The sequence below is a fragment of the Ailuropoda melanoleuca genome, chromosome 4 (genome assembly GCF_002007445.2).
Source record: "Ailuropoda melanoleuca isolate Jingjing chromosome 4, ASM200744v2, whole genome shotgun sequence".
Classification (NCBI taxonomy): domain Eukaryota; kingdom Metazoa; phylum Chordata; class Mammalia; order Carnivora; family Ursidae; genus Ailuropoda; species Ailuropoda melanoleuca.
In genome coordinates, this window is record NC_048221.1 from 123,723,520 (window position 1) to 123,741,972 (window position 18,453).

Sequence of the window (18,453 nt, forward strand, 5' to 3'; positions counted from 1 at the left end):
ATGTTACAACATGAATAAACCCTGAAGGCATTGTGGAGAGCAGAATACAACAGACACAAAAGAACTATTGTATGCTTCCACTTACACTAGGTACCTAGAGTAGACATAAAGCAGAACGGTGGTTATCAGGGGCTCCGGGGAAAGGAGGAATGGGGAGTTAGTGTTGAACGGGTACAGAGTTTCAGGTTGGGAAGATAAAAAAGTTCTGGGGATGGATGGTGGTGACCGCTGCACAACGAGAATTTAATGCCTCTGAACAAATAATGGTCAAAATGGTAAGTGTTTTGTTGTGTGTATTTCACGATTTTTAAAAAGAGGGGGGAAAAGGGCAAAGGAAAGAAGGGAAGAAGCTGTACTTGGGGACACTCCGTGGGTCCACTGTGATGGAGGGTGGGGTGAGCAGTCTGGTCCAGAAGACCCACTCTTTGGTGGTGGCTTATGCAATGGAAGATCCGACAGCCAAGGGCTCTAAAATTAAGTCCACTCCTTGAACGGCTCTTGTATTTATTCACCATTTCTCTAGGTCGAACTCTAATGAATTAAATGTTGTTTTACTGGTCTCTGCCTTTAGCGATCTTTCTAAACGGCAATTTGTATCCTATTACTCCCTTGCCTAAAACTCCCCCATGGTACTCTGCTGTCTACAGACAGAGTTCTCATGCCTCAGCAAAATCCAAAAAGTAAGCACCATCTGGGCCCCTGCCCACCTCTCTGACCTTGTCTCTGGCCACTTTTAGCATTGCATGCTTATCGCCAGGCATACCTGTCTACTTAGCTGCAGTTCTTGAATACATCACTTACATGTTCCTATGCGTTTTACAAGCTGCTCCTTCCTCCTGGAATACCATACTGCGCCCCCCTCACTGCTCCCCTCCCCAGCCTGGGAGAATCCTGCCCGTTCTTTCACACCGAGCTCGAGTGGAGCTCTCTGGGAGCTCTAGGCAGTTAGCTGATCTGCTCCTGTAGGCCTCCTTTGTATCTCATACAAAGGCCTCTTATGCACATCACACTGTGCGGAATTCTTGCTTTACACATTTGTCTCCTGTTTTTCTTTCACGGATCCACAGCCCTTGGAGCACATCCATTCTCAATACAGTTGGCTAAATTCTGAGATAGTAATCCTTTACTAAAGATTTTTTGACACGTATTCCTAATGAAGATGGGTGATTTATAAACTTTTAGAGCTAGGGGATATTCCCTGCTGACCTTAAGTTTTGAAAGGATGTAGTCAACAAAAGGCCAAAGGGGCTTTTAACCAAGGCAAATATGAAACCATGAGGTTAATCTGTAAGCGGGTCGGGGAGGTATACATATTTAGTAATGCCAAGAACCTCTCCTTTTTATAGGCAGCTAAGGCCTTGAGAGGTAACATGACTTGTCCGAGGTCACCCAAAGTTGAAGCGGGGCTGTGAACACAGCTCTGACTTGTGCTTCTGTTTCTTTCCTCTAGACCAGGTGGCGCTTTGCTCCACTCCTCCTACCGTCCTCAGCAGGGGTCAGAGCGCTGACCTCTTTGAGTGCTGTTTGTTAAGCTAGCAGAGACCTTTGGACAACGTGAAGGCAAATGGAACCACTTGGTACGGTGCTGGATCTCTGCCTTGTGGGCAGATTCCTGGTGAAGGAGGAGCCCGAGGGCTACCCCAGGTTTTGGATGGCAGTCCTGCAGGCAGCCCCTGCCCTAGGGCCCTCCCAAAGTCCCGCTGCAAGGGGCAGGGACTGAGCAGTCCACTACAATGCACGTGGTTTAAATTACACTGTCTTTGAACTGAGGTTTACAGAAACCCATTACTAGTTCTGATTTTGGGGTTCGGAACCTCCACACCAAACTTCCACCATTCCGAACCCCCTTACTCCACTGAAAACATTCCCCACAACCCTCCAGCCTCAGCGAGAGAGTGGTGGTCCTTACCCTCCCACCCACATGACCAGCAAGGCCTCTGGAACTTACCCTCCGAAGCGCCCCTGAGCGACAGGAGAGAGTGAACTCATCTCCGGGGTCTGGGAGGGTACCTACCGTGGAGCATAAAGTATTCTCAAGGCATCTTGTTTTGTCTTAAAATAGATGTGAATTTTACATTCTCCTCAACAATGGTATATTTTTTTTTCCCATGATGGTGTATTGTAATAAAACACTTCTTCCCTCGGAGCAAAACTGATGCTCTACACCGTCCCTCTGCTGGGACTTCCGTGCCGCTGGCAGACCACCCTGGTGGGCAGTGCACCCTGACACGACACTCCACTGTGCGCTGGCATTTACAGGAACCTTCGATTTATTCTCTTATGTGATTTTCACGCTCGTCCTGCAAGATGGAGGGCTGGCTTTCCCGTTTTAGAGACGTGAAGACCCAAAGCTCCAGGGGTGAAGTGATTTGCCTGATTTGGTGGCAGGCCTGATGTTTAACCCTTGTGCTCCTTTCCTCTCATTAAAAAACTAAACTAAACTAAAATAAAGGCCACACTGCCAGTTTCCCTTTTGTTTTTAAAAAGAAAGCCTAAAACGACATCGTAAGGCCCCAGGTTTTTGGACAAGGCAGCTGGGGTCCCCATCACACTCACCCTCCATTTCCTTCTGGGCACACACTGTGGCCCCCAGCAGCTCAGGGGCCCATGGGACTGGGAGCTGGTGGCAGGGAGAGGCCCTACTCTCCCAACAAACTGTAAAAACCTGCTGATTCCCACACAGCCTGAGGGCTTTGCTTGTCAAAGTTCCCTTCCCCCAGAATCTATTTTAAGGAAGGCATTTGGTATTTTGTTTTATGATTGAGCTGCCCAGAAAAATGGTCTGAGACTCCAGAAACTGCCACGGAGTGAGGAACGCTGCAAGGAAGGGCTGCTCTGCTCCCTGGGGTCCCCACTGCCAATCCCCTCTCTTCAGGGTGGGGAAGGCAACAGCACATGAAGCTTTTATTCCGGCCATGGGACATTTACCCCAAAGTCCCTGGAGAGGCCTGGACGGTGGGTGGGGTTGTAGGCTTGGAATCAGGCAAATCTAGCTTCGACTGCTGGCTCTGTGAGGAAGACTGTTAACCACCGCTGGGCCATGGCTTCCTCATAGGCACCCACCTGGGCAGGTCATTACGCCAGAGGATTACCGTTGAGCATTTAACACATGCCTAAGATACCAGAACTACTCTAAATGGTGGGGTGCTGGTAAATTCATCACCCTGGAGGGACTGCTAGGGAGTCAGGTTGCTGGGGGTGGGGCTGAGGTCCAGAGGTGCTCTGGATCCCAAGGGCATGGCCAGAGTCCACAGCAAGAGAGCCTTCTTGCAAAACCACTTACATCTCTGGGCCTCAGTATTCTCATCTTTAAAACGGAAGGTGAAGAGTTCATAAAAACTGCTATTAAGGGCTGCTTGGAATTCCCCATCATCTCCCCCAGGCAGGGAGGCCTTGAGAGAGTGGGAGCAAGGACACCAACTTGGCATGGGGAGGAGGCACCGTGGGCAAAGGGGCATTTCCAAAGCATAGGCTCCTCCTTTCCCACAGGATGGGCCCAGCTGAGGCGGGAAGGCACCAAAGCCACAGCGTCTGCACCTTCTGCTTTACAGATGAGGACCCCAAGGCCCCGGGCCACTAGGTAATGGGCTGGGGGACATACACTGAGTTTGTGGCACAGTCCAGCTAAAACTTAGGTCTCCAAGACAGGGTTAGCGAATAGCCTACAAGTTTTAGAAAATATGGAGCTTAGTTCCGGTTTGAATTTGTTCACTGACCTCTCTTCTCTGGAGAACCAAATTTAGCTTATGATTGAGGAGGAAATCTTAGGGTTGTTAGTTCCTGCAATTCCACTTCATGATTTAGTGCTAGTGCTGCAGGAGGGGCTTGGGGGGGTGGGGCGGGGGGAGCCTGGCAGGGGTAGGTCACCGCACTCAGGCCTGTAGGCGCTGCAGGGGGTAGTGACAAAGGAGGACCTGGGTGTCTGGTCCTCTCCTGTGGCAGCAGCTGCTCTGGGGGGGGGGTCTGTGGGGAAGGTGCAGGGTGAGGCCTTGGGGACAGGACACTGGAGGCTCACCAGCCCGTGTGGCCTCGGCCTCAGGGTGGACAAGGTGCATCCAGGTAGCAGCAGAGAACCCACGAGAGGCTCAGCTGGCATCGTTGATGGGAGTCCGAGAGCCCCCGAGCAGTCTCTCATGCTCGCCCTCTTCTGCTGGGGGCCGGCCCCTGGCCAGGCGGGTCAGCAGCGGGCGGTGCAGCCCATTGTAGAGGGCGGTGCCCATCAGGAGGATGAGGAAGCCCAGGATCTGCAGAGGGTGGAAGGCCTCCCAGCCCAGCGCCAGGCTCAGCGCCCAGATGACAATGGTACGCAGGCTGTCCAGCACCATGCGCGTGGTGGCGCTCAGTTCCTTGGTGACGCTGATGCCCGCAAAGTTGAAGAAGGCGATGCTGCTGATGTTGCCCAGCAGCGCCAGGGCGATGAGCGGCTGTCGGCCCACCTGGCAGAAGGCGTCCAGCGTGTCCTCCAGCGTCCCTCGGGGGTTTCCGCTGAAGGAGCCGGCCGGGATGTAGTACATGGGCACGAGCAGCAGGGACAGGATCACGAAGCCGAAGAGGCCTGTGGGGGTGGAGGAAGCACGCTGCACGCTCTGCCCAGCTCCCACCCCACCCCTCCCCACCCCCAGCTTAGCCCACCCAGCAGGGGCTCCGCGGGTCTCCCTCCCGGCCACACCCCAGCTCCTTTCTGTTCTTCCGGAGTTCACAGCAGCCTACGGAGAGGGCTCTAGCTGCCCTTCTCCACTTTCATCACGTTTTCTGACTGGGCCAAGAATAAAAAATGCATTTTATATCGTGACCAGTATATGTATGCACAGGCGCATACCCACACACACACACACGCTCACAAAATAATAGCTCCCCTTATGATGTTCTCTGGCACTCTTAAATTCTATTGTAGTCACTTACAAAAGAATGGCAGCTGCAACCACAACATTGCTCTCACAAGCGTGGAAAAACACAGTTCTCTAATTCAGGGTCACTGGCCTGTGACCAGGTGTGGACAGAATGTGAATCAAGGCACTGCTCCATTCAGAAAGTCTCACTGGGAAAGAAACCGAGTGGCTACAACGTGCTTGATGACGCAGGGGATCGAGATGATTAACGTTGTTCCAGGAGCCCGTGGCACACGCACAGCTCCCTGATGGGTCCGCAGGCCGCACGTGGCTAGTGCTGCTCTGATCTGCCCTGCTGGCCTTTTATTTTTAAAGCTTAAAGGTTTTGGTAGTTACTTCCCTGCGCAAAAACTTTTGGTGGTTCCTCCCTGTCATTTAAAGTCTAAATCCACTTGCCTGACATTCAAGGTTCTCCATCATAAGACCCTGACCTATTCAATTCCTGATCATTGTCCCAACAACAAAGCTGTATCTCACCAACCACTCCTTACTGGTTTCGACACTCATGGCCAGCTCCCCACATCTTCACTCTGTCTGGAGTTTTCCCTCCTTCCCACTCTTGTAGCTCAAACACCACCTTCCCCGTCCTGAAGACACTCAGATGTGCTTGGCAAGTGACACATCACTAGAGCACAAGTGGTCTGAGTTCGAACGCACTGTCTGGTCCTTCCCCATTGGCCAACTCCTCTAGAGTGGGGCACGTATCCCCTTTTCTCGACCACATGTCCCCCAGCTCCTGAGTCCGAGTCTCTGTCGGCACACATGTGGGGGAGGGAGGGAGGATTGGGGGAAGGGGCTCATCCCCTTCCCGTGGACCCTGGCACCTTGCCCCGCACTCCTGCTTGTGCGTCCCCTCCACATGCTACCATCCAGGGCGTCCCCGCAGCAGCAGCCCCCTCTCAGCCCCTGTGCTTACACACCCTCAGTGCCAACTGCCCTCAGTGGGTGCACATTATGTCTGTAGACGAACTTCTCCTCGAGCACCATCTGGATGGAGACGATGATCTGGGCCATGATGATCAACAGGTCCCCTGTGAGAAAGCGAGCCAGGGTGAGGCTGGGCTGCAAGGGGTAGGGGTGGAGCATGGCCTCGGGGCCTTGGCAGGGTGGTGGGCCCAGTGCTGGGGTAGACGGTTCCCACAGGGACACAACCCCCAGGGTCCCTGATTTTTCAGGGTACCATATGTGTGAGGCAGTCGTGAGAGCCCCATGCCTGGTCTCCTGGCCCCTGAGGAATGCGGCAGGCCAGCAGGGCAGGTGCTGTTACCACTCTGGGCCGAGGCTCCAGAAGATCCAAAGGCCTGCCTGGGCCTGTGAGGGGCACAGCAGGGTAATAAGCAGGTCTTCTGAGATGCACAAGGCTTGGTGGTAGACATTCCTGGTTTAGTCCATCCTCTGAGGGCCAGAGGGGTCCCATCATTGTCGAACAGGCTGCCAGGCTGGGTACTTGGTAAACGCTCAACAGACACTCGGTCTCTCCCTCTCCCAGACCCAGCAGTTTGTGTGTCTGTATCACGGCACAGACCTGCTCCCTCCTCTGACCTCCCGCTCCTTACCTACCCCCCTCAAGCTGCTTGTGCCTTTCTGCACTCTGTCAGCTTGAGAGCAGATGCAGGCCCATGTCAGCCGGTCCCCCAGGCATCCTCCCCCAGGGCTTGGCATACAGAAGAGCTTGCGAGTCTGCTGACCGACTGTGCTGGGCCCCCAGGGAGGACAGGACGGAATGGGCAGCCCCTGGGTCCCCGACCCTCGTCGCACCTGTGATCACTTCGCTGAGCTTGTGCTGATCATCGTGCTTGCTCAGGAGGTCGGCCAGGCCCACAACCACCAGCCCCGCGATGGTGGCAAGGATGCCCAGCCACTGGCTCAGGGCCAGCCTCCGCCCCAGGAAGGCCACTGAGAACAGGCCTGTGAATATGATCACTGCACCCCGGAGCATCTGGAAGCTGGAGGCACTCGTCATGTTCAGGGCTGGGAGAGGAGAGACACACATTGTTAGCTCCTGAGGGCCAAGGCTATCTAGTCACTGAGGTGCCCTCAGGGCTGAAGACACGCCTTGCACATAGTGTGTGCTCAGTACATTCTGTGTGTGTGTGTGTGTGTGTGTGTGTGTGTAAGTCTGGGAGGAGGCAGAAGTGAGGTGAGCTGGGGTAGGGGTGGCTGTCACCAGTGCCCCCTCGGGCCCTTCTCAGCCTGCCTGGCTACTTACCCACATACATGATGCTGGTCCCCGTCATGTCGCACAGGGCAGGGGGCAGGAAAAGAAGGGGATTGAAGGGCTGCTGGGGATCCACGCTGGCATCTGGGTGCCTCGCAGCTCTGCACCGGAGCAGGAAGAAGGCCGCCAGGCAGGAGAACTCCCCCAGGAACATACCCACTGCCTGCAGGGACAGAACCCTACGAGTTTATAGCTGGAAGGAGAATCACCTTTGACAAAAATTTAACACAATCTTTCTTCAGACGAAAGCTTACCTATGACTTGACACATAAACCAGACAAAAGCAGAGCCGCGGTGTGTGGCAGGCCAGAGACAACCTCCGAGGTCTAAGCCCTAACCTCTAGAAACATCTCCACGGAAACCCTAAGGCTACATAGAGCCTGGTCTGAAAACCACTGTTCTAGGCCAACCTCTAGTTCCAGATGGAGAAACGGAGGCCCAGAGAGGCTCAAGAACTTACTTAGGGTCACAGAGCAAGTTGCTGGGAGAGCAGGGGCTGAGATATAAGCCTCTGCTTCCCTGTCTGGCCATCCGGTGCCTTCCATTTATGTTGTCTGCCCCATCCCAGTGGAGTCTGGGCTCCCATGGATGGAGAGCAGGTTTTGCTACTGGGGTTGATGTGTTCCAGATAGGTCCTGACGTGGACATGTGACGGCTGGCCTTACAGCGTCCACGGCATGACTGCTCCCCAGGACTTATGCAGCCCTCCCAGAGAGGGCTGTGCCCTCTGCCCCCTTCCGCGGGCACTCACACCCTGGCCTCTGTTCCAGCGAGGGAGGGGAGCGGATGGTTCTTCTGGAAGCAGGGGGAGGCACCAGCCCAGGTCAGGAAGCAGCAGGGCCTCACGGGGGACACCTGACCAGAGGCCCGGGCAACAGGAGGTGGGGAGGGACGGGGTGGCTACCTGGAGGAAGGGATGCTGGAAGCTGTGCTCCTTGCTCCCTCCGCAGCCTTGGGCCACGAAGTTGTCTGCCCACCTGCAGTGGAGAGACAGAAGGTCAAGCCCTTGGCAGTGTGCCAGCTGTGCCNTGGATAGTTCTTCTGGGAGCAGGGGGAGGCACCAGCCCAGGTCAGGAAGCAGCAGGGCCTCACGGGGGACACCTGACCAGAGGCCCGGGCAACAGGAGGTGGGGAGGGACGGGGTGGCTACCTGGAGGAAGGGATGCTGGAAGCTGTGCTCCTTGCTCCCTCCGCAGCCTTGGGCCACGAAGTTGTCTGCCCACCTGCAGTGGAGAGACAGAAGGTCAAGCCCTTGGCAGTGTGCCAGCTGTGCAACTCTAGCGCTGGTGTTTGAGGACAAGCTCGCTCCTCTCAGCGCCAAGAGGCCAGTTCCCGCAGCGCAAAGTCTTCATCTGGGATCGTGGACAGCAAGTGGGGCCCTAGAAACCTCTAGCTGTAATATAGCATTTCCTGCCGTTGTGAAGTAGCCGGGCGGCACCTGCGACTGTTACACACGCAAGTCGTGCTACTCTCCTCGGCACGTCAGAGTCCTTGCGGATACCGGGAAGTGGCATTTACGCTCACTGCTAACACAAAATGACAGCAATTAGACCCACTGCTTATAATTTTATGTGTTAAGAAGCATAAACACACAATATTACTGTATCAGGAATTGGCTTTCTCAGTGTTTTGATAACTCTATTTCAACGTAAGTGGCTTTTTCTGTAATCCAAACCTTTAATTGCACGTTTTAAAAAAATATATTTTAAATATAAATATTCTAGGGGTGCCTGGGTGGCACAGCGGTTAAGCGTCTGCCTTCGGCTCAGGGCTTGATCCCTGCGTTATGGGATCGAACCCCACGTCAGGCTCCTCTGCNTAAGAAGCATAAACACACAATATTACTGTATCAGGAATTGGCTTTCTCAGTGTTTTGATAACTCTATTTCAACGTAAGTGGCTTTTTCTGTAATCCAAACCTTTAATTGCACGTTTTAAAAAATCTATTTTAAATATAAATATTCTAGGCTTTACCAGACTGTCAAATGGACCCACAGCACAAGAAATCTCAGGAGCCTGTGGTCTGCAAGGGCATTCAGGCCCTTGGGCGATGACTGCCTGACACAGACCACCCGGTCACCTTCCTTTAACCTGAAGGGGTTGGAGGCTCTTTCTAGCACCGACTGGGAAGCAGGTGGCAAGTACACAGTACTAGTGGCGTGGCCTCCCGGCCAGCACCCTGACAGATGGCATCACTGAGTCTGGCACGCTTCCGCAGCAGCCCCAGACGCAGGCCAGAATCCTCCACGGCACGGTGCCCTGGGTAACTGCCACCATTCTGCACTGTCTGCCGCCCGTGCACTAGAGCTCCTGCCCCCCAACTTCACTCTTGCTGGGCTTCATTCGGTCCCTGGAGTCTCGTCTAATCTCTTTCATTTAAAAGTCCTTTAGGGGCGCCTGGGGGGTTTAGTTACGCATCTGCCTTTGGCTTGGGTCATGATCCCAGGGTCCTGCTTCTCCTTCTCTCCCTACTTGTGCTCTCTCTGTCAAATAAATACATAAAACCTTCTTTAAAAGAGTCCTTTAGATATTTGGAGGCTTTTCCACCTTCTTTTGAATCTTCTGATCTTCTGGCTAAACAGCCCCAGCCCTAACCTTTCACTCCTCTGGCTGCTGACTTCTGGAAGCACTCAGGTGGGCCCAGGCCCAGAGCTAAGTGCATGGGATCTGGCCAGGACCAAGCCTGGCAAGACAGCAGCCCCTCCTTCACGTTGCACATCCCGTCATTCACTGACACGGCTTTAACCAAGTCCGTCATGTCCTGCAGCTGACTTGAGTCAATGCGGACCCAGGGCAGTGTCCTGGGGGCCCTGGACCCGTTTCTTCAGCAGCGCCCCACGCATAGGTGGTAGCGTCTCTCAACTACAAGACTCAGGACTTCTTTGGCAATGTCTGTCAGGAACAGCCACACGGTAGTACCCAGCCCGACTCTGCTGGCTCATTTCTGCAACAAACCTGAGGTTTCAAAAGTCGTGGGAAAGCCTTTTGTCTCCTGTGCCCCCCATAGGCCTGCAAGCCTGGGACACTGGTTAGGGGCTGGGTTTGACAAAGATCCTGGCCAGCCCTGGCTTCTCTGTGCCCTGAGTTTGGGGAGCTCTTTGCCACAGCGCGGGCATGGGCATAATGCCTGGATGCTGGCAGCAGGAAGGGCAGGCTGAATGGTGGTAGAATTCCCCATCAGCCATGAGGGCGAGATGGCATCTATTCATTGATCTGAACACACCTCAGGGCCAGTGAACAAAACAGGGCTAGGGCAAACTTAGCTCACAGTGAATGAGTTCACAGCGGGAGATCCCACCCACCCCAGAGATGCCAAGAGGGGCAGTTAGGAGGGCCTGTGGATCTTGGGAATGGAAAGGGTCAAAGGAGAGCTGATGGGTGGGGAGAATGTCTCATAGACTGGCTGGAAACACGGAGAGCAACCTGGGTCAGGGGACCAGGCTGTAACCAGTTCCAGTACCAAGGGGGCAAAGAAAGCCGCAACTACAGAAACCACCCGCTCTGTGCAAGTCTCATTTCTGTCCCATCTGCTGCAAGTTCTGGCTCTTGGATCCCCAGGCAGGACAGGACATGGGATGCAGGTGGGGGCCGCAGACCAAGGGTGTGCCTCCCCCACCCCCCCGCCCAGGCAGGTCTGCTCTCCAACTCAGGCTTGCTTTTGCAGAAAGAGCACTCTGGGAGGGCCTGGTTGAGGCAACTGAGTAACAGAGAATCGAGGAAGAGTAAAGAGGTCCTGCTTTCCCAAAGTGCACAGCCAAAGGCCCCAGGGCGAGTCGGAGATGGAAGTTCCTGGAGCTGGAGCCAGAGCTCCTCCAGGACGAATAAGGGAGGTTCTGCCAAGCTCATGAAGGTCAACTAGAAGCTTAGGATGTGGGCGTGTGTGGAAGCCCCTTCCTCATCACGGTAGTACACCCAGAGTCCATGGCAGGCGCCAGAAGACCCCAGATCCAGTGGTAGAGCCGCCTCCCCGAACGCCCCCTGGACTACTGCCCACGCGGCCTACAGTGATGACCACTCCCACGTCGATCCCTTTGTGTGTTCCAGAGTCACTACCACCTGAGAGGGTGGTAGCTCAGCATCCAGCAACTTCTCTCTCTCTGGATCCCCAGCTCCTGGCATACAGGAGCTCTAACGTTTTCTTTGTTGTTCAATCAATGGCATTTCCAGACTCCACCTAGCAAACAGGCAGGCACTCTAGTCCACAGGCAGTGTCTGCATGACTCCTCACTTCCCACCCGGAGGCAGGCGCCGCCTGCTGGTGGGCCCGGCTGGGATTGTCCCCCAGGGGTGGGCACCAAGCGCAGAGCTGGCTGTAAGGCCGATGCTGAGCCCCCCCTTCTGCCCCTACGGCTTTCCCCGAGGGGTGGGCCTGCCTCAACAAGCTGGGTCTGGCAGTGCTCCCAGCCTGGGAAATGGAGTCTTTTTGTATCTGGATGCCTGGGGCAGGCTTGCAGTCCAAGGGATTGGGTGTCAGCAGGACAGGCTGCCCTGCCCAGCCTTTCTTCAGGCAGGGAGGAGTTCAGGCCTGCAGAGATTGGGGGCTAGAGTCAGGCTTCTCATCCTCATCTTGAGACAGGCTTCAGCTCACTGCACAGGCACAGATGGACCCCGGGTAGCACAGAACAAGAGCCAAAAATCCCGCCTCCGTTGATCGGCGGATGACAGCAAGGGCCCCTAAGGTGGGACAGCTGTTTGCAAAACACTTCACTGCCTGTTTTTATAAATGTACAATTCACTGAGTACTGACTTCATGCCAGGCCTGTTCTGGACACTCCATGTTCTTCATTTTACAGATGGGGACTTCATGGCTTGGGGCGGAGGGGTGGAGAGAGCTGGGTGCAGACTCATACAGTTAACAACTCATGGAAAGCTCATGACTTTTGAGTCTCACAGGCTAGACAGGCTAACAGTCTTCCCATCTATAAAATGGGGACAATAATGCCAACACCGATGGACTGTCAAAAGTAAAACATAAGATGTATAAGAGCTGGCACATGGCAGGGAGTCAATGAAAGTCCTTTTTTGCCCCTTCTCCCTCTTTCCCCCCTATTAAGCAGGAATCTCCCCTTGTGTTGGGTCAATAGGGCCTGCTCTGCTCCAGCCTGAGAGAGGGCATCCATGCTCTGGGACCCACCCGGATGGCTGCAGCAGACGTGGCTGGAGGGCCACAGAGCCACAAAGTGCCAACAGAGAAGAAACTCAACCATCATTTCAGAAAGCTCCTTATTTGACAGACCAAAAAACCCAGGGATCAGAGAGCCGTTGAGGGATACAAGGCTCATCTGGTGTCGAGAAGGGCTAGTCCCCAGGGGTCTCCACCTCCAGTTCCATGCCCCTTCCTCAGCACCTGAATTTCTCCCATCACCTTCTTATTCCAGATTCTTCCCACTTCCCTGGCTGAGGTGGAGAGAGGCCAGCTCTGCAGATGGGCCCCCCCTTCTCTCTAAATACTAGTATTCTAAAGGAAGGCCATGGTCACGTGGGAAGGAGGAGGCCTGTGGGGACCCCCGAGAGTCAGGCTGACGCTACGCGAGGAGATGCCTTCTGTTGGCAGAGACTGGCTTCTTTTAGAATTTTTTTTTTAATTAAAAAAATTTTTTTTAAAGTAATCTCTGCACCCAACATGGGGCTCGAACTCACCATCCTGAGATCAAGAGTTGGGCACTCTACCGGCTGAGCCAGGAGACCAGCTTCTTTTAGGAGGGGCGTGGGCAGGCCGGGGGCGGGCTCCCCTTGCTGGGGGTGAGTCACTCAAGCCTGGGCAAACTCAAAGCTCAGCATTCCGCCTGAGGGCAGCGGGTACGGACAGACCGAGGAAGTGGCTGATGTGGCTGCCTCAGACTGACAGTCGTGTGTCCAGTCCCCAGCAGAATCTCTGCCACTTCCTCTGGCGCCCCCAGCTAGTCAAGCCCAGTGAGTCAGCTTCTCTTTGGTGTCATAGCCGTTGGTGATAAATGATCACGAGACCTCTCCTCTAAGTATTACCCAACCTTCCTCAGTAGATCCTACCTTGCATGTGGGTTGAAGGGAGGGAAGCCACGCCCATTTTACAGATGACCCTGAGGCTCAGAGAGGCCCAGTGACTCACCTAACCCCATAGCTTCCAAGCCTTGCGCTCTTTTCACTATACACACCACTACCCTCCTGGTTTAAGGCTTTCCGTGGCTGGTGCAGGAACCCCTTTGAAGCAATTATCCCAGGCCAACTCCTGGAATGTAAGGGTGGGGTCAGCCACCAATGCAAAAGTTAGAGCTGGCGCAGGAAGGACAGTGAGAGTCCTTCCCTACTAGAGACCCACGGGTCCCAGGCCTCCTGCCACCTTCCTGGCAGGGCCCCTGCACCAGGGGCCTCACTGTTGGAGGGGAAGTCCCCCCCACCCCACACCAGTGCCTCTCTGGCTGGGTGGGCTTCACAACCTGCAGCATTTAGGAGGGCATCTGAGCCTTACTTAGCATCTGCCTGACGCTGGCTCAGGACATGCAGAACCCCAGCGGGATTCGGGAGAATGGGGTTCAGTAATGGGCAGGACCCCACAGACAGGTACCAGTTCAGGCAGACAGCTCTAAGCAGTGCCGAGGGGGGGGTGGGGACTGTTTGCTGTGCAGGAGACGCATCGCAGAAGGTCCTGGGGCAAGGGGGTGGGGAGAAAGCGGCCATAGAAAGGAGAAGCAGCCACTTGACTGGAAGGGCCCTTTGCCGAGGCCCAGGGACAGGGCCCGTGGGCATGTGACCCCTGCCCCCATCCCCGCAAGCGCAGGCCTATCTCCTGCACCTACTCAGGCCTGCTGAGCAGGCAGAGTGGCCTCCTCCAGGGGAGAGCAGCCTTGTGGTCCCGACACAGCAGGTGGCGGGTGCGCATCGACTTCCTCCTCCCTCCACCAAGTTTATAAAGTCTTCCCTGGACCTCGTACAGATCAAGGAACCGAAAGAAGCTACTGGAGACGCTAAACGAGAACCACGAGTGCCCCCCCGCCCCCAGCTCCAGGGGGAAACTAAGTAGGATGACTTGGGCTGGGACAGAGCTTTGCTGCTCAGTCCAGGGGGAGGGCACTCCGGCGGCAGGGAGAGGAGCTGTCGCCTGCGGGACTACAACTTCCACGGGCCAGGCTTGGCTGCCCTTGCCCGGGGAGATGCCAGAGGAGATCCCCAAGGAAGAGGGACTTTGGGGTACTGCCACTGTGAAAGGACTGGACTAAAATGCTGAGACCTACGTTCCGGTCCCCACTCGTCTGACACTAACCAGCTAGTCACAAAAAGAAACGTCTCATGGGACCTAGGCTATAAATTGTGGAGATGAGGATGGGAGAGTTCTATGTTTCTAACAGCTTTAAATGCCCTGAAAAATGACTAGAGAACTCCCTAGCCTCATCCCATATTGGTGTTAAGAGCTTGGATTCTCGGGCCAGGTTACTTTGGCTCAAATATAAACTCTGCCACTGAACAGCTGAGTTGAACTCAGGCAAGCCATTCCATCTCTCCATAGCTCAGTTTCCTGATCCGGGGACAGGGAGTCCATCTCCGTCATAGGCTGGTCACACTACACATGAAAGGTGGCCGCAGCAGGGCCAGGCACTGGCTACAGCAGCCACTTAGCACTTGCTGTGGTCACTTTCTAGTCTGTCTGTCCCTGCCGGAAACTGCAGGTCAGAGTGTGATTTCAAATCGATAATTCCCATCAGGATATACACAACTGCTCTCTCACATTTTCTTTCTAAGGGGGTCCTCCTCACAGTCTGGCCTGAGAACACTATTTAGGGCTCAATTCTGGGGTCCACTTGAGGTAGGGAGGCTCCTGAGAGGCCCCACATCAGGTGACCTGGCAGGGGATGAGGCCAAAGGCTGGATCCTCACGTGGGAGTCTCTTTCCTGCCTCTCAGGCAGCCTCCAAGGGCAAGGTCTCCTGGGGCCAAGGGTCCCAGGGCCTCCTACCTGACGAGGAAGGAGCTGAGTCAGTTTACCCCAGTAATAACTGGCCATCTCAACTCTCCTTGGGGACAGAAGCCCTGGCAGACCTATAGCTACTCTCTAAGCACTTGACTGAGGCCTTGGATGGTACAACAGATGGACAGACGGACAACCTGTGCTGCTGCATTCAGATCCTGAGACGGAAGCTCTCATGTTGAGTCTCCTTTATAGTTACGGAGGCCACAGGGCTCAGGAGACCAGCTCCAAACACAGACACGGACAAACTCGAGACGGGGAGGTCTACCCAGAGCTCCACTTCCTTTGGAGATGGGAGGACACTGTGGTTGTCAAGTGTGTATGCTCTGTCCCCTTCACCTCCGACTCTAAGCATATCAAACGTTCCCTTGGTTACTTCAGCCTCCTTCCGAGTCCAGACAGTGCTTCACATCCTGTAGGTACCTTATACATGTCTGATGAATTGAACAGGACACCTCCCTCCCAGACCTCTCCTCTGGAGCATCTGAACAAACACCTCAAAAATGAATAAGAGATGACTAGTCCCCACCCCACAGGGGGCCTGGAGCACAGTCCAGAGGGTGACTTGTGTGACTCTGCCTTGCTGTGGAGCCTGGCAGGGCCCAGCTGGAAGTGAGGTCTGGCTGGGACAGGGCTACTGTCTACTCTTCACCAAATGCCTTGGAATCGGTTCAGAGAAAGGCCAGGATCTGGGTACTGGGGGTTCTGAGATGGTAAACAGAGGGGGCAGGAGGACCCTGCCTTGAAGTGAGGGCAGAGCAAGCTCCAAAGCACTGCCAAGAGAAGGGGCTGCCTCCTGGGTCTCCTGTACATTACAGAGGAGGCCATGCTCAACCCCTCCGCCTCATGACAGTCCTGGATCTTCAATCCCTAACCTCCTGGGGTCTGTCTTCACGGTCCCACAAGCACCACATCCTCATGCATCAGAGCTGAACTGTGCACCTGCCCTCCCGGTCTGGGCTCATGACACTTCTGTTCTCCCANCCGGGGGGGGGGGGGGGAGTCACTGTCTCCTGATCCTGTGGGTCAGGCCTTATGGCTTCATTCTGTACCTGGTCTCTCCCACCTGTCCCTTCCTTTCCGGCCTCACTGCCCCCTCCTCCCTCCTGCTCTTCAGTAGCCTGGGAGTGGTTTTCCCTGCACCAAACTCCTCTTCATCTTGACCACCTGGTTCATCATATCACTTTTAACATGTCACTCCCTGCTCAAAAGCCCTTTTTTGATTGTGGGATAAAATCCAGCCTGGACATTTGGTGGTTACAATACACTTCGATGTGGCCTTGCTGTTCCCTGTATCAACGTCCGGCCATTTGTAGAAATCCCAGCAAAAAGTCAAGGCCCATCTGTGACCTCTCCTCCATGAGGAGCCCCTGGGGTACCCCCACCTCTGTCGCCGCAGCCTTCCACGCTCACTGGTCACTCGGCCGCAAGGTTTCTATTGTAGCCAGCGTGCACAAGTACGGGAGTGCTCCTTCACCCCGCCCCTGCCCACAGCTCTTGAGGGGCCCGGCCTCCAGCCAGCGTTGGAAGGGGTCCGATAGGGACTGGTCCACCCCTTCCGTTTAACGATGAGGAAACTGAGGCGCGGAGACGAGGTGACTCGCCGGGATCAAGCACACAGCGATCAAAGCCGGGGCTCGGCTCCTCCAGCCGGCGACACGGCCTCGGTCCATATTTCCCCAGGCCTCGCGCCCGTTGGGGGCCCCCAGACCGCGTGAACCGACCGGAGAAACGAGGCGAGTGGGTGAAGCCGGAAAAGGAGAGCCGAGAAGGGGGAGGACGAGAGAGGTTGCGCAGGGTCGCCGGCGCCCTCGCGGGCCGCGGCAGGTCCGGCTGAGCCCCCTCCCCTCCCGGCCCGGCCCGGACTCACTTGGCCGAGAGCGTGTTGATGGAGCCGGTGACGAGCATGAGCCCGGCCAGGAACAGCTGGTACCTGGTCCAGGCCATGGCGGGGGATGCGGGGAGCGGGAAACCGCAGAGACCCCCGCGACCTCCCCGCTCGCTTCAGGCGGCAGCTCCCGACCCAGTCACCCGGGGGTCCCGGGAGCGAGCGCTTCCGGGCCGGGTGTCACGTGACGCGCTCCAGCCCCGCCCCGCCCCGCTCCTTGGCCCCGCCCCCCGGGCGGGAGCCGGGCAGCAGCGCCTGGTCTGTGCAGGGCACATCCCCCGCGCGCTGGTCGCCACAGGTTGACAGTGGCCAGTTACGAGCCCAGGTCTTCCCATTAGTAAAAGCGGCTGATGGGACGGTGCAACGAGAATGCCCTGTGAATGTCCGAGCGCTCTGTAAACCGTTTAAAGAGATCGCGAGCCGAATGATGTCAGAGACAGCCGGGAAGTGGAAACGTCCTCATGGAAATCTCTTCTGTACAGAAAACGCCCAGGAAGCCTGGAACGTGTCCCTGGATGAGTTTTTCACATCTTCCAGAAAAGTGGAGCAGGAATCTCGTTCCAGTTCCCCGGGAGACCATTTTATAGCTGAGGAAACTAAATTGAGAGAAGCCAAGCTTATAATCGTGCTAGTGAATGATGGAATGGGGGTTTTCATATAGGTTCTTCGGTCTCCCCCAGATCCATACCTTCGGCACAGCCCCTTCACCAGTGCTCCTTCGTGGATTCCCAGGATGCTGTTCTGAGGCATCTATGGCAGAAAGACATAGTGGTCTTGTTTGCTGAGGATTTACGGCTTTTAAAATCCCCGTTCTCAGCTTCCCAGCTGTCCTCTGCCCTCATCTCCAGGCCTCTAGTCTGCATCCCATGCCTTGTCACGCCACATGCTGGAGGGCGAAGCCTTGGGGCAACTCCTTCAGACCTAGTGACACATCTTCCCCTTTACCGCAGATCTCGTTGCTCCTTGAGGTGCAGATATGGGACCTGCCTGCCAACTCCTCGTTCTCGCCCCGAGACTGCTGTCAACTTGTGAAAATGACCAGTGTTGAATCAGAAGAACTCTGAAGGGACTGCCCCAGACCCCTTTATTGCAAGAAGACCTGACAGGGAAGGTGCACAGGTGGGGTCCTGGACAATAGGTGGGAGGTAACTAGGAGAAGGGCTTTCCCGGAGGAGGGAATGCCAGTGGGATGGCAGAGAGGCACAAGTGAGCGTAGCGTGTGTCTGGGATCCCAGACCTTCCAGGAACTTTTCTGCTTCCCTCACGGGAGCCTGCTCTGTTCAGTCAGTGGGAGAGATGCAGATACAGAGGAAGTTTCTTCTGAGCTTCTTGTCTCAATAACACAACTAGTTTCATGTGATTTAAAAAGAATCCATGTAGTTATAAAAAAATATTAACGAGACCCTGGGCCTATAGAGATGCATGAGGGCAGACAGGGCAGACCACATCAGTTGGATAGCCCCATTCCTGTTGGAGACAGTTCCTACAGGCCATAGCGACACACTCAGTAGGGCTCT

At 55.2% G+C, this 18,453-nt stretch overlaps 1 protein-coding gene across 2 annotated transcripts; it reads right to left on the reverse strand.

Moving 5' to 3' along the window:
* Nucleotides 1-818: 818 nt before the first annotated feature.
* Nucleotides 819-17,127, reverse strand: SLC35F6 (solute carrier family 35 member F6). Of its 2 annotated transcripts, none has more exons than XM_034659772.1 (6): nucleotides 16,919-17,127; nucleotides 8,012-8,084; nucleotides 7,099-7,270; nucleotides 6,648-6,860; nucleotides 5,810-5,920; nucleotides 819-4,555 (listed from the first exon to the last, which is right to left on the reverse strand). In XM_034659772.1, the coding sequence occupies exons 1-6, from the start codon at nucleotides 16,993-16,995 to the stop codon at nucleotides 4,086-4,088; spliced, it is 1,116 nt and encodes a 371-aa protein (XP_034515663.1). In that variant the 5' UTR covers nucleotides 16,996-17,127; the 3' UTR covers nucleotides 819-4,085. The 2 variants fall into 2 exon arrangements, with proteins under 2 accessions (XP_034515663.1, XP_002913827.1); XM_002913781.4 differs by lacking the exon at nucleotides 8,012-8,084 and adding an exon at nucleotides 8,258-8,330.
* Nucleotides 17,128-18,453: the final 1,326 nt, after the last annotated feature.

Excerpts from the sequence above, each read along its gene's own strand:
- SLC35F6 (XM_034659772.1), bottom strand. The coding sequence starts at position 16,995 with ATGGCCTGGACCAGGTACCAGCTGTTCCTGGCCGGGCTCATGCTCGTC. Across the intron at positions 8,085-16,918 it reads ATCAACACGCTCTCGGCCAA|GTGGGCAGACAACTTCGTGG; the intron begins GTGAGTCCGGGC and ends TCTCCACTGCAG. Across the intron at positions 4,556-5,809 it reads GAGGGCAGTTGGCACTGAGG|GCCTCTTCGGCTTCGTGATC; the intron begins GTGTGTAAGCAC and ends CCACCCCCACAG.